The sequence below is a fragment of the Myxocyprinus asiaticus genome, chromosome 7 (assembly GCF_019703515.2).
Source record: "Myxocyprinus asiaticus isolate MX2 ecotype Aquarium Trade chromosome 7, UBuf_Myxa_2, whole genome shotgun sequence".
NCBI classification, from domain to species: Eukaryota; Metazoa; Chordata; class Actinopteri; order Cypriniformes; family Catostomidae; genus Myxocyprinus; species Myxocyprinus asiaticus.
Genome location: NC_059350.1, coordinates 52,381,380 through 52,397,016, shown reverse-complemented (window position 1 = coordinate 52,397,016; position 15,637 = coordinate 52,381,380). Strand labels below are relative to the sequence as shown.

Genomic DNA, 15,637 nt, shown 5'->3' with positions numbered 1-15,637 from the left:
GGATGAGTGTGTACATTGTAGAAGTCAGGAACAGATTTGTAGAATCCTCCGTTGAAGCTAGTGAGGTGCAGAACAGCGGCCAGCTGAAGAGGGCGATACTAATCCCGACATCTAGGTAGAGACGAGGTATCCTCCGTGGAAGACCAGATGACACGCAGCAATACTGGAAGGCAACCGCACACCTGACATGCAGGCAACCAACAGATACACGAGACAGGACCAACTAGACAGAGAGAGCGAGGTTAGTACTCAACATCAAACAACAATCTAGCAAAGATACTGAGAACACGACGGGCTTAAGAAGGGCATGAATTAGAGGAGAACAGGTTTTGCTCGGCACGCAAATCAGTGGCACAATCAGCGTTTTCCCAGGAACAATCAATTTTCCAATCATGCATGCTGGCCGCGCCTGTGAGACAGGTGAGAGACAACGTCAAAACAATCAAAACAAATCGGCAAACTCACCAAAGCCAGACACTGTGTTGTTATAACCCCACATGACTGTCTTTCTTTTCTTAACACAAAGGGAGAAATTTAAAAAAATATTTGTTCTCAGTGATGACATACAAAGGCAGTTTATGGTGACCACCTCTTCAAGCTTCAAAAGGACACAGAAGTATAATTCAGAAGTCTAATAAATTATTCCATGAGACTCATGTTTGTTATGAAAATATACAATAAGGTTTGGTGAGAAACAACCTGAAATCTAATGTATTATTTAGTGAAAATTTCCACTGACCGTTATTCTCCTGTGTGCATTTCATGAGTCTGCATGCAAGCTTTAGAGCTCAGTCAGGAGTGAGTATACAATGACTGAATTTTCAATTTTGGGTGAACTACCCCTTTAAGCATTTAATATAATGTACTTATTATGTATATATGTGTTGTTGCATTGTACTTGCATTTAAAGTACCTGCATTTAATTACAGCTGTAGATACACTTTTAACCTTACCCAGAACCCTAAACCAAACCCTACCTCAACCCTTACCCTAAACCATAACCTAAACCCTAACCCTAAACCTATCCATACCTCAACCTCAGTAGCAGCAAATGTGAGTCTTGTGAGAATTTTGCAGAACTACATGTAGTTACACAATAAGTACATTGCATTGTATGTATTTTAATGTTAATTTAGTTAAAGATACTTAATATAAAGTGGGTCCATAATGATTTATGTATTTGTTGTTTTTCATTCTTCTTGAATTGTTAGGTTTTTTTTTTTTTTTCCATAAGCACACTATTGAGGAATACTATTGTGATTTAAAATATTTTTGTGAATTACAGGTGATAATTAAAGAGTATTTTTTTTTAAATGTTTACAAAATTTCTTCTACCATCCCAATTTAAAGTGGCAGACCAATGGAAGATGGCGGAAGTGTTCAGAAAATGGTCATTATTATTTGCAATGAATAGTCACCTTTAAAAATTTGATTCAATTATTTGTTTTTCAGTTTTTATTGTTTAAGTAAAATTATCATACATTTTTCAGTAAACCTCGAGTAATTATTATGAAAAATACAAATATAAATTAAACCTAAACTATAATTTGATGAACCATTGATTAAATGAACTGAAGATATATTTATTTTATAAATATGTTTAAATATATTTTAAATAATCGAGCCAATTAATAAACATTTTAGGAAACTTGTTAAGTAAAGTTATTAAACTCTTCCTGTACTTGATATAGGAGTGGGACGGAATTATTTTTATTCATATGTCTGCATTCAGGAAGACCACCGACTGATGTTTATATGGGAAACTCAACCTTATGTTGGATCCACCCATGCCATGTTTAAGCATTTATTCTCTAGAGCTGACCATAAAAAGTAAGCAATAATAAGCTAATAAACACGTTTAAATGGTATATTTTAAGTAATTATTTGTAAATATTCTCACTAATAAAATTATTTGTATCAAGCTTTTAAATATACGCTACAAATTCTAGGCAAAGGGTGACTACTTTGAAGATGCTAAAATATAACACAGTTTTGATTTATTTTGGATTTTGTTTAGTCTCAACATAATTCCCATAGTTCCATTTATGTTATTCCATAGTTTTGATGAATTTAATATTATTCTAAAATGTGAAGAAAAAAAAAATTACTGGTAGTGTGTGTTTGATGTGCAAGGGTTAAAGGTTAAAAGTTATTTTTCCCTTTTACAGTATTTGGCACCTGCTGGTTTATGATATGCAAATTATACACAGTAAATCAGGAAGCAATGCTACAATGCAAACATTCTGAAATATAATGCAATAAACTATTAGTGAGTCAAACTAAATTTGACTGACTCATATCTCATAAACAAACCTATTATCATAAATTGCCTGCACAAACAGCATTTGGATAGCAAGTAGTTATAACCATTTCATGTTTAATACTTAATAGGCATTTTACATTTTGTAGAAATATAGTAATGCCAGGAGTATTATTGCTATCACTCCTGTGATATCAGTGTATTTCTAACTGTGTGGCACTTACTTAAAGTGCTATTAATCTGATCAATTCAGTTATTCTGATTTTCATGTACTTATTAAACCCTTGAAAAAGTTATCACATTATTGATTGCTTTACATTTAAGTTACTTGGTAGCCTGGTAGCTCAGCGAGTATTGATGCTGACTACCACCCCTGGAGTCGCGAGTTCGAATCCAGAGTGTGCTGAGTGACTCCAGCCAGGTCTCCTAAGCAACCAAATTGGCCCGGTTGCTAGGGAGGGTAGAGTCACATGGGGTAAACTCCTCGTGGTCGCGATGAGTGGTTCTCGCTCTCAATGGGAGTGCGTGGATCGCTGAGAATAGCATGAGCCTCCACATGCTGTGAGTCTCCGCGGTGTCATGCACAGCGAGCCACGTGATAAGATATGCGGATTGACTGTCTCAGAAGCGGAGGCAACTGAAACTTGTCCTCCGCCACTCAGATTGAGGTGAGTTACCGTGCCACCACGAGGACCTAATAAGTAGTGGGAATTGGGCATTCCAAAACTGGGGAGAAAACAAAAAAAGTCACTTTCTAAAATACTTTTCACAGAAATGTTTTTGCTTTTCTGCTCAGCAAACTCAAAATAATGTCTACATGTAAACCAGTAAGTGTAATCTGATTACAAGAATTTAAAATGTAATGTGTTACACATATTATTTTAGTTTAAAAAGTAATCAGATTACAGTAAGCTCAATTACTTTGTAATCAGATTAAACCCAACAATAGTTTCTTACAAAGAGAATTTTGTACTTACTATTCATATTTAAAGATAAAAACACTCTGTTTGCTTCATTACTTTTAATAAATCACTTTTTTCATTTGCATTGTCACAATTAAACAAACAAATTAAGAGAAAACAAAATGATAATTATGAAACAGCCAGAAATATTAAACATGTTTCATGTAACCTCTGTAACATTCTGTTTTTCTGTACATCAAATATTTTACAAGCTGTTCTTAGAATTATATAATCTATAGCTATTCTCATGCTATTAGTTTTATTTTTCGTATTAAATAATTACAAAGGTACATATTACGTAATGTATCTACAGTACAGTAAATTACTGTTTAATCACTATTCATTTGTTTCAGAGAAGCAAAACTGCACTAACATTTACACCCAACCCTTTTGGGAGTATCTGGCAATGAGCAAACAAACATAAATTGACACCAAGATCTTACTAAATGCATATATTTTAGCTTTTAAACAAACCTGAAATTTATCAATTTCCAATCCACCATGAGAAAAATCTGTTGCCCTATGCTCAAAGGCAAATTTACACTTGTTAAACGTACAGCATATGCATTATACTGAGCAACCTTTAAAACATAATAAAACATGATCTACATTACCAGTCAAAAGTTGGGACACACTCGACTGAAATTATGTGTGTCATGATCTTAAAAACCTTTTGATCTAAATGCTTATGCTTATGCAACAAGTACCTATGTAAGAATTTCTTTGCATACCTAAAATATTTATTTAGCTCATTTTAAATATAGGATTAAAATAAGCTTTAATACTTCCATTTGTGTTATTTCATAGTTTTAATGATTTGACTATTATTATAAAATGTGGAAAATACTACTACTAATAAAGAATGGGTAGATACAGGGGGCCTTGGTAGCTCAGCGAGTAAAGAAACTGACTACCACCCCTGGGTCTCCTAAGCAACCAAAGTGGCCCAGTTGCTAGGGTGGGTAGAGTCACATGGGGTAACCTCCTCGTAGTCGCTATAATGTGTGGTTCTCGCTCTTGGTGGGGTGCGTGCTGAGTTGTGCGTGGATGCCGCGGAGAATAGCGCGAGCCTCCACACACGCTATGTCTCCGCGGTAACGTGCTCAACAAGCCACGTGATAAGATACGTGGATTAATGGTCTAATACGCAGATGCAACTGAGATTCGTCCTCCGCCACCTGGTTTGAGGTGGGTCACCATGCCACCACGAGGACTTAGAGCACATTGGGAATTTGGCATTCCAAATTGGGGAGAAAAGGGGAGAGAAAAAAAAAAGAATGGGTAGATACTGTAGGTGTCCAAACCTTTGACTGGTAGTGCTCCTCCAGTATGTACCCTACATAACTAGGAATCTGTATAATTTTTACAAAAAACTATTTTGGGTATTGCTGTATCTGATGCTGATTCTGCATCATGATTCAGCCATTGTAATGAAACAATTTTAACCAATCATGCTGGTATCAGTTTTTTCATTAACAGAGGTAAATAATAAGTATAATCACAAAGGTGTGTATCAGACTTCTGGAAGAGCATGGTGATGAATGTGTAACGAAAGCACACAAAAAAATTAAAACAATGTGTGTGACTGTTTGTATGGGAAAGTATGCTGGTATGTTATGCATAGTAAGCATAAAGAAAGATGTTAACACACATGAGAATGATGGCATTAACACAGCAGAAGCGAGACCAGAAGGGATCCTCTCTGGCTCTGTCAATCAATGGTGGTGGTGTCCCAGGGGTTGAACGGCCTGGTCGAGGACTACAGAACCCAGCGGTGCGGACACACCTTCCTCTACGCACAGACTCACTGCCTGTATTGAGAAGAAATTAGATAGAGAAACAGAAATATGAGACGGGGCGGAAGGAGACTGAAAATCTAATTGTTTTGATGGCATCCCTTCATTTACTATGGTATTTACAAGGTATTCCAAAAACTTCAAAGAAGTATTGTAATATTTATTTTAAAGAAAGATAGCATACTTTTCAAGTAAAATATTTCAAAAAAAGTAGTTTGCTATGTTTTAAATTATAAAACAAAATATAAACTGTTCGGCTGGGAACCGGAAGGGGTTTGTTCTAAAATAAAGCATAATTTGTTTTTAAATGCCACTTTGTTTAATATTTTTTATGCAATGCAATAATATTCATGAATTTTCTAGTTTGGCTTAAAGGTGCACTCAGTAATTTGTTCCTCATTAAAAAATGTTTAACTCCTAAAGACATGAATTGTAATTTTGCAATATATGCAGGAAATCATGACCACTCACATTAAAATGAAGACTCCAGTCATATCAATCACCGTATTAAAACTGTTTTATTCTACACGGAGAGGGTTCACACATGGGGGCTGCCATGTAGAATCACATGACCAGGCCAATATTACTCGCTTAATCTCAGTAACCGTCCTGTTATTTGACACATTCACTCATTGATTAAAGTACTCATGGCTGACTGTGAATACTAAATTTCTACAATGGCATCTGAAACTGAAAAATATTGATTTTAAATTATGCTGCATCCTAGCCGCTAGGTGTCAGTGTAAATCCAAGATGACAAAAAGACAAAAGTTACTGAGTGCATCTTTAAGAAATTGTTCAAATCTGATTCAATCATACGCTGATTGGACATGTTCAAACATGGCACGTTGCAATCGTTTACATGCGGCTTTAGGCAAGTTACTAAAAAAGTAATCCATTACAGATTACTGATTACATCTCTAAAATTACAATCCAATTACTCAATAAAAAGTAATCACAGTACTAATTACTTTACATTTAAGGTACTTTCTAAAACACATTTCACAGAAGTTTGTTTTTCCGCTCTTTCAATTGTCACAGAAACGCAAACAGATGTACATATGAACAAAATTCATGTTTTAAACGTATTCTACATAAAAAAATATCATTAAGAAATAAGTTTCACCCAAGTAATGTCCTTAAATGTAATGTGTTACACTACTTTTTTGACTAAAAAGTCATTATATTTCAGTTACCAATTACTTTGAAATCAGATTACACCCAACACTGGTCACAAGAGATGCAAGAACCAATAGCGTTTGACGTCATTACTGTTAAACCTGGAGCGATGCATCTTGAGGCACCAAGTTTGCATTACAGAAATCATTCAAACAAAACAGACGTCTAACTTTAAAATCTATTGCAGTATTAAAGACCCCATGAAATAACTTGACAAGCTGGGTTTTTTCTGTATTGGCATATTTCCATTTGAAACAGAAAGTTCACACAAGACATATAGAAGGGCTAGTACTTTTTAATAAATACCCAATAGTCTCTAGGTTACTGTATGTCACAGCCATGAGTCATGATTTGCTATTTGCTATTGCTAGTAAGTGGCAAGTGGTGTAAGGGGGTGGGACATTCTTAGAAAACATGTAATTGGACAAAATATTTGAGTGCAAGATGAATCATCAATATTTTGGTCCACTTTCACAGAATTATTTTTTTTTTAAATTGCCATATAAATATGGTTACCTCTGAATAAACTGGTTTTATTCAAGTCAAAAGTATTATTTAACTGAATAGAATTATAATTCTCTCACTCTCTGTTTTATTCACCAAAACGCTTCACCTTTACCCAGCTCTCCTAAGCATCTATCATGAGAGAAGCTTGTTTATGCATTCTCATGTGTGCTTTCATGTTTGCGTTGTTTCTCACCCAAAGCAACTGTATCGCTTCAGAAGACATGGATTAAACCACTCCCCAGACCCCGTTGACTTACATTGTACGGACAAAAACACCTCATCACTGCAAAAACTCCTTTTCTTAATTAATATTTTTGTCTTGTTTCCTAATAAAAATACCTAAAATATTCTAAAAACAAGATAAATTTACATGACAAGACAAATGGGATAAGATAGTTTGTCTTATTTTCAGATAAATTGAATTAAATTTAGTGAGGCTTATTCTTAAAAGAAGAAAAAAACTATTTGCCAATGATGTAGGGGAAAACAAGTTTATTTTTCTTACCCCATTGGCAGATTTATATATATATTTTTTTCTTTTTTTTCTTGTTTTAAGCATAAAGTTTACTAGATTTGGTCAGATTTATCTGAAAACAAGACTCAATATCTTGCACCATTTTGCTGGTCAGGTAAATATATCTTGTTTTAAAGGGTTAGTTCACCCAAAAGTGATCATTGCAATGACATCCCAAATGAGTATGACTTTCTTTGTTCATCAGAACACATTTGAAGAAAAATAGAAAAAAATATCTTGGCTCAGTAGGTCCTTAAAATGCAAGTGGATGGTGATTAGACCTTTGAAGCTCCAAAAAGAACAGCCAGTCAGCATATACGTCATCCATACGACTCCACTGGTTAAATTAATGTCTTCTAAAGCAAAACGATCACTTTTGCTGCTAAAAAGATTAATATTTAAGTACTTTTTAACCATAAATCTTTTTAACTTCCGCTCAGGAGCCCTATGCACGTTCACAAGAGGGCAGAGTTCACCCGGTCTCACGTGTGACGTATTCGCGTTGGCATTACATCACGCGCATACTACTGCTGACCAGAAGTGATGATTTATAGTTAAAAACTACAAAAATATTTATCTTTTTCAACAGAAAAAGCGATCGTTTCACTTTAGAAGACATTAATTTAACCACTGGAGTCGTATGAATGACGTTTATGCTGACTGGCTGTTCTTTTTGGAGCTTCAAAGTCGTATCACCATCCACTTACATTTTAAGGACCTACTGGGCCAAGATATTTTTTGATTTTTCTTCAAATGTGTTCAGCAGAAGAAAGAAAGTCATACACACCTGTGATGGCATGAGGGTGAGCAAATGATGAGAGAATTTTCATTTTTGGGTGAACTAACCCTTTAAGAATATTTAGATATTTTTACTGGGAAACAAGACAAAAATACTAAATAAGAAAATGATTTTTTTAAGTTTACATCTTTCAAAGAATTTTCATTTGTGTTCTGCAGAAGAAAGAAAGTTATTCAGAAGACAGTCAAAATCTTACAAAGAAAGTCATATATTATGTTACACCAACAAACTAATTTTAAGGTTAGATAAGGTATAGTAGAAAGAAACAGCTCCATAAGGTAACAATTGCAGATTACCATGTTTTCCAGTGTATATGACCTCAAAGCTAAAAGACATGGACTAAAAGCCACAAAAATCACATTTTGATTTCATAGGGTCTTTAAAATGTTGTACTGTATATAGTGATTTGATATGCCTTATGCAGCCAGCTTCTTTGCATTCAAAATACGAAGAAAATGTCAGCTGGTATTTTTTCAGTTCCTTGTATGTGTTCTCACGCCTGTAGAACTCGCTTTTGTCAACTGATATACTGATGTAAAACACCACCACACCCCAATGAATAGACCGCAAAAATTCTCCTGAGATCTATCATCAGGCCCTCTTCAGTAACTCCTCTCAAACCTCCATTCTGCTGCAGAAAACAGGATTAGTTTAGCTGTGTGTGTGTGTGTGTGTGTGTGTGTGTGTGTGTGTGTGTGTGTGTGTGTGTGTGCGTGTGCGCGCGTGCTCCATACCTTCTGTCCTCCGGTTGAGAGTAGTTACTTTCTGTAAAGGTATTTCTCTCTCAGTGCTGTTGTCGAGTGTCCACCAGGTAAGATTATGTGTCTGAAACAATAAAAACATAAAACAAGCCATTCTACACATGCAACATATTTGTATCTTCATCAAAACTCAGCTTGGATTGTATAGCATACTACCATACTATTCTAAGTATATCTGATGTATACAGCATATGTATATTGTGCACTGCATGCACATTTTCTGAATGAACTGAATACTTGAATATTAAGTTTGTCAAAATGTGCAGTATGCAACCAGAGCACACTGCAAAGAATACTGTATTCCACAATACAATGACCTCAACTTGACCTTCCATTTCCATTTCCACAAAATTGGATTAAAAGTGCAAAATAATAATTAATTTTTTATATTATGATAACGGGATACTACTCACTGAATTATTTTGACAAGTGTGTCAAGGTAATATGACAACAGTGTAGCATACTGTAGTTTGAAACATTTATCACTGCATGATGCAAACTGTTTCACATTCTATTTAAAAATAGTATGCACTTAAAGGGATAGTTCACCCAAAAATTCTCTAATAATTTACTCACCCTCATGCCATCCCAGATGTGTATGACTTTCTTTGTTCTGTAGAACACAAACAAAGATTTTTTGAAAAATATCTCAGCTCTGAAGGTCCATACAATGCAAGTGAATGGTGGTCAGAACTTTGAAGATCCAAAAAGCAAATAAATGCAGCATAAAAGTAATCCATATTACACCAGTGGTTAAATCCACATCTTCAGATGTGATATGATAAGTGTGGGTGAGAAACAGATCAATATTTAAGCCCTTTTTTCCTATAAATTCTCCTTCCTGCCCAGTAGAAGAATGCACATCGCCAAAAAACAAAACATGAAGAATATGGAAACAAAAAGTTTAGATTTATAGTAAAATAGGACTTAAACATTTATTTGTTTCTCACCCACACCTATCATATCTCTTCTGAAGACATGGATTTAACCACTGGAGTCGTATGGATTACTTTTATGCTGCATTTATATGCTTTTTGGACCTTTACAGTTCTGGCCATCATTCACTTGCATTGTATGGACCTACAGAGCTGAGATTTTCTTCCAGTAATCTTTGTTTGTGTTCAGCAGAAGCAAGAAAGTCATACACATCTACAGTAGGATGGCACGAGGTTGAGTAAATGATGAGAGAATTTTCATTTTTGGGTGAACTATCCATTTAAAAGCATTTAAAAACTGTATTGTAGGCAGTATGCCGTGTTTACTGTGCAGTATGAAGTGCTCTAGCATATTTCCAAACACTGCAAAAGTCTTGTGACTGGACAGTTAAAGCTAAAGCATTTTATCCTATTGTTTATCATAATAGTCCTATAACTATACTGTATGTGTTCTAAAATATATGTAGGAGGGAATTAATTAACAATGAGTTGTGTGTTGTTTATCTGCACACATGTTTGCATTTTTCAGCACTTGATTCACAAAAGGAATTATGCAAATTAGATAATACTGCATACAAAGCCAAATATATGTGGTAAAACTTTACAGTAAGGTTGTATTAATTGGCATACCTTTGTTAATATGAACTAACAATGAACAACACAGCATTAATTAATCTTGGTTAATGTAAAATTATACAGACTTCAGTGAATTTGGCCTCTTGTTTTGTGTGTTGGAATCCTATAAGAAAATTCTCATTAGGATCCTTTACGTTTGGTTCCAAAATATGATAAAAATTCCAATAGGAATTCTGTATTAAGATTAGAAAAAACTAGGGTATTAAAGATGTAAAATATTAGAATTTTACCTGTTCTTCAGTGGGTGGTGGAGTTAGTAGACTTATCACTGCAACAACAAAAGCAGTGAGGGCGCAGAGGATGATGGCAAAGTGTAGGTAGTGTACTCTTCTTAGGACGGAGGGTGCAGGGTCAAACACACCACAGCGTGGAGGAGGGTACACAAACTCTAGGACCATCCGAGTCAACCCCACCACTAGACCCACCATTAAACCCCAGAATGCTCCCTGCGTACATAATATCAACAAACACACATGGGAAAACTTTTCAGAAAATCTCTCGAAAAGGAGATGCTTTTTCTAAGCAACTCTTTTCTGAGCCTGATCTCATAAAAATTACGTGTGTGTGGCAACATTTGAGAAGAAATGAATTACACGTCTTGCTGCAGTTCCGAAGTAAAATGTCAACTGAGTGGTGCTTAAAGTGAGTGTTAAATGTTCTCCAAAACAGATGAGCAGTGGCGGCCCGTGCATTTTAAGTCTGGGCCTTCAGTGCGATTCATGCCATTAAGAAAACACAGTTTCAGGGGTCTGGGTAGCTCAGTGGTAAAATACGCTGGCTACCACCCCTGGAGTTCGCTATCCCAGGGCGTGCTGAGTGACTCCAGCCAGGCTTCCTTAAGCAACCAAATTGGCCTGGATTCTAGGGAGGGTAGAGTCACATGGGGTAACCTCCTCGTGGTCGATATAATGTGGTTCGTTCTCGGTGGGGCGTGTGGTGAGTTGAGCGTGGATGCCGCGGTGGATGACGTGAAGAAGGTGAAGAAGGATCCAAGGAGGATGATCAGGAGGCCTGGGGAGCGGTTTCAGGGCTGGGAATTGATCCGGGGGCCTGGGGAGCGGCTTCAGGGCTGGAAATGGATCTGGGGGCCTGGGGAGCAGCTACAGGGCTGGGAATGGATCCGGGGACCTGGGAGGCGGCCGCAGGACAGGGACTGGGTCAGGAGGCCTGGGAGGTGGCCACAGGGCAGGAACTGGGTCAGGAGGCGGAATCGCTGGAGGAGGAGACTCTGGGGAAGCGGGCGGAGCTGTTGAAGACTCTACAGGTGGAGCCGTGGGAGGCTCGAGGGGTGGGGCCGTGGAAGGCGGAGCCGTGGGAGGCTCGAGGGGGTGGAGCCAAGGGAGGCGGAGCCATGGGAGATGGAGCCAGGGAAGGCGGAGCTGTGGGAGGCTCGAGGGACGGAGCCAAGGGAGGCGGAGCCATGGAAGTTCTTTTCTGCATATCGCTGCCCCCTTCAGCATATCGCGGCACCATTTTGTGGCCCGTTTTGCATAACACGCGGCTCATTTCAGCTTATTGCGGCCTATTCGGCCCGTTTCGCAGCCGGCCCAGTTCTCCCGATGACTAGTCCGCCCCTGATCAGCCCCAAAGTGCGTCAGCCCACCGGGAAAATGCCCAGAATGCCAGATTACCAATCCAGCCCTGACTCACATGCATATTAAAAAAAAAATTTTTTTGTAATGTTTTGAAGTTTGACAGCCCCAGTCCCCATTCACTTTCAATGCATGGAAAAGAGCAGTTCGGACATTCTGCAAAACATCTCCTTTTGGGTTCCACGGAACAAAGAAAATATTATGGGTTTGGAAATGATGACAGAATTTCCATTTGTGGGTGAACTCTTTCTTTAAAACAGTATCTTCTATGCTTTGTACCTGCTGTCAAATGGATAGCACTTACAACTATATACTAATGCCAGTGTTCCTTTTTGCATGTGTGTTGTGTTTCTTTTGAGCGTGAGAGACTGTTAAGCGAGATGTCTTAATTATATACTTTTAAAATGCTTCATGCATTCAGTTATTTGAAGGATTCACCAAATTAACTCTGAGTTGAGCTCCACAACAAAGATTCCTGGCATGACAAGCTCTTCTTTGCTTATTCAAGGTACTTAAGGGTGGAGCACGTGGTGAAAGTCCCCTGAATAGTCAAGAATTCCTGTGAAATATTGTCATATTTCATTGTGTGTTGTATATTATTTATATTGGTGTTTTGCCAAAGACACACTTTGCATATAGGCATTACAAATTATAATGACATAAGTCAAAAAGTTATAGAACTTCTCAACTTGCATATTTAATCTTGCATATTTGTTTGGCATAAACACAGTGATTCACACGCTCACACTTTCACAAATATGTTTACTGTAACGATTTTTATCACCACAAGAATGCCATCTGGGCAGCAAAAGTTGCTTCAGGCAAGCTTCCTTTTCCTTAAGGCATTTTAAGCTTTCACAACAACAAGCCCTGAAACGTTAGTTAGTTTGCGGAGTTCTGTAGATTTCTGAAAAGATTTAAAAAGCAATTACACTAATCTGAGTTCTGACTACCTAAATTAAGTATTTCCTTAATGCCACAAGGGATCAGGGATAACTTTCAAAGACCCCTCAGGCTCAAAATGCCAAATCAGCACAAGAATTCAGAAAGTGAAATGTTTTGTTCAACAGGACTTCATTTTTTTGTAAAGCTACCAGTTTAAGAGTCCCTCTACACTCACAAACTACTGATATATTTGTATTTATCTAAATATTTTCATTGTGTGGAATCACTACACTTTTTCTCTCTTTTTGTGTCTTGGTGCCATCTTTGAATGCACGTGACTATAAATGTCTGCATGTAAATACAGTCTTTGCAAGGATGTTTACTAAGGTCTGTTATGTGTTCATTTATTGTATTTGTGTGAGCAGAGAAATGAAAGAAATTTTTTCATTACCGCCTCATTTGTTCTTTTCCAGAAAATGGCCATTACAAATATGGCAGTGACAGGAGGGGCCAGATAACTGGTCACCGACTGGATGTAAACGTAGAGCTGACCGCTGTTGGCGCTCTGAAGAATCGGGATCCAAACCACACTAATCACCACCAGTATAACGGTCACTATCCTGAGAAAACAAATCGACACACACTTTATCATCTTAGCTTTTTCAACAGTTCTTATATATGGAATATGAAAAGGGAAAGTTGTTGGTTAATCAGATTAATAAAGTCCAAACAATGAAAGTGAATGGTGGCCAGAACTTTGAAGAAGTGTTATGATAGGTGTGGGTGAGAAACAGATCAACATTTAAGTCCTTTTTTTCACTATAAATTCTCCTCCTGCCCAGCAGGTGGCAATATGCATGAAGAATGTGAATCACCAAAAACAAAAGAAGAAGAATGTAAAAGTGAAAGTGAATATTTATGATGAAAATGACTTAAATATTGATCTGTTTCTCACACACATCATATCGCTTCTGAAGATATTGAATTAACCACTGGAGTCGTATGGATTACTTTTATGCTGCCTTTATATTCTTTTTGGCCCTTCTAATGTTCTGACCACCATTCACTTACATTTTATGGACCTACAGAGCTGAGATATTTTTCTAAACATCTTCATTTGTGTTCTACAGAAGAAAGAAAGTCATATTCATTCATTTCTTTTAGAAAATGCTCTTCAATAAAAATGAACAATACAGGCTCAGGTTTTTCAACTTAAATATGAGCTAAACTAAATGATCAATTTACCCTTTAATATCTACAGTAGTTCATATTGTTGCTGATACATGCTCAAGGTCATAAATTATTCTTATTTTTGTACATTTGTTTTTATTCATAGAAAAACACATGACATTAGAGGTGGATGACATGTATATTTATGTCATAATTATTGATGGTTTTACATAGGAGACCCAATTCTACACATGAAGTGCAAACACACACATACACACCTGCCAACCAGCAGCAGTTCCTTCTCAGTAGCACCTCTGCGATACTTCTTCCAGATATCCATGGTGAAGAGTGTGCTACTGCTGTTGAAGATGGAGGTCAGGGAGGACATCAAAGCAGCCATCATTACGGCTATCATTAACCCTCGGAGACCTGGGACAAACAATTTACATGTCATTTCATGTCATTCAGGTCTGAGAGATTCCCTACACAGTCACCACTATTACATGGATGTCTGTTCATTTGCCACAAATCTATGTTTTGAAGAGATGATGGTAACACTTTATAATAAGGTTCTAATTGTTAACATATCATAATGCATTCGGTATCATGAACTAACAATTGACAATATATTTGTTTACATCATTTATTAATCTTTGCTAATGTTAGTTAATAAAAATAAAATTGCTTATTGTTAGTTCATGTTAGTTCATAGTGCATTAACTAATGGTAACAAACACAACTTTTGATTTAACTGTATTAGAATATGTTGAAATGAACATTTACTAAGATTAATAAATGCTATAACAGTATTGTTCATTGTTAGTTCATGTTAACTAATGTTGTTAACTAATGTAAACAAATACAACCTTATTGTAAAGTGTTACCAATTTGATAAATGCACTGCCAGTTAAAGGTTTGGGCACATCTACTCATTGTTTAATTTTTTTATTACTAATTTGCAAATATCTAGTCATCAAAATTGTAAAATTACACAAAAGGAACTATAGGACTTCAAAAATGGTCAAAAGACAATCTTTCTTTTAATTTATATTCTTCTAAATATCCACTCTTTGTCTGGATTACAGCTCTGCACTCGATTATCTCAACTGACTTTATGTGATGCCATCTGAGTTATTTCAAATGTGTCCCGGATGCTTGCTGGCCGCTTTACCTTCACTATCCGCTCCAACTCATTAATCTCAAAAATATTTTTTATTTTTATTTTTTTTTATTTGTTGGCACTATTATATTTATCTACTAATATATTTTCAAGCATTTAAGCATGCTTTTAGATTTAAGTTTTTTTTTTTTTTTTTTTTTTAAGAATAAATATTGTTCACAATTGAAGATAAACAATTTGAAAAAAATAAAAAATAAAACACAAATACATTAAGAAATTCTGAATACCATTCGGCATGAGCTCAATGACCAGTTTTGGGAAAGCGATGTTGGAGCAGCCCACCTCCGCACCACACACTTTCACACACTCCTCAGGGTCAACACAGGCCACTGTGTCTGAAAATACATAAAGGATGTACAAATAAACACACGTTAGTGTACCGTGTTATATGCACCTCCTTAAAAGGTTTACAAATGACTCTTTGATATATACTGTATTATGCCACGGAATGATTACCATAT

General features: G+C 36.4%; 1 protein-coding gene across 1 annotated transcript in view; it reads right to left on the bottom strand.

Annotated features, from left to right (window-relative positions):
- Window positions 1-3,285: 3,285 nt before the first annotated feature.
- slc5a10 (solute carrier family 5 member 10) overlaps window positions 3,286-15,637 on the bottom strand; it is a 44,998-nt gene continuing 32,646 nt past the window's right edge. Inside the window, exons 10-15 of the mRNA XM_051703670.1 lie at window positions 15,404-15,511; window positions 14,275-14,425; window positions 13,278-13,446; window positions 10,580-10,795; window positions 8,752-8,842; window positions 3,286-5,033 (exon numbers count right to left, since the gene is read on the bottom strand). Of these exons, the coding sequence (XP_051559630.1) occupies window positions 4,837-5,033; window positions 8,752-8,842; window positions 10,580-10,795; window positions 13,278-13,446; window positions 14,275-14,425; window positions 15,404-15,511 (932 nt within the window). The 3' untranslated portion in view covers window positions 3,286-4,836. The remainder of the gene's footprint in view (window positions 5,034-8,751; window positions 8,843-10,579; window positions 10,796-13,277; window positions 13,447-14,274; window positions 14,426-15,403; window positions 15,512-15,637) is intronic.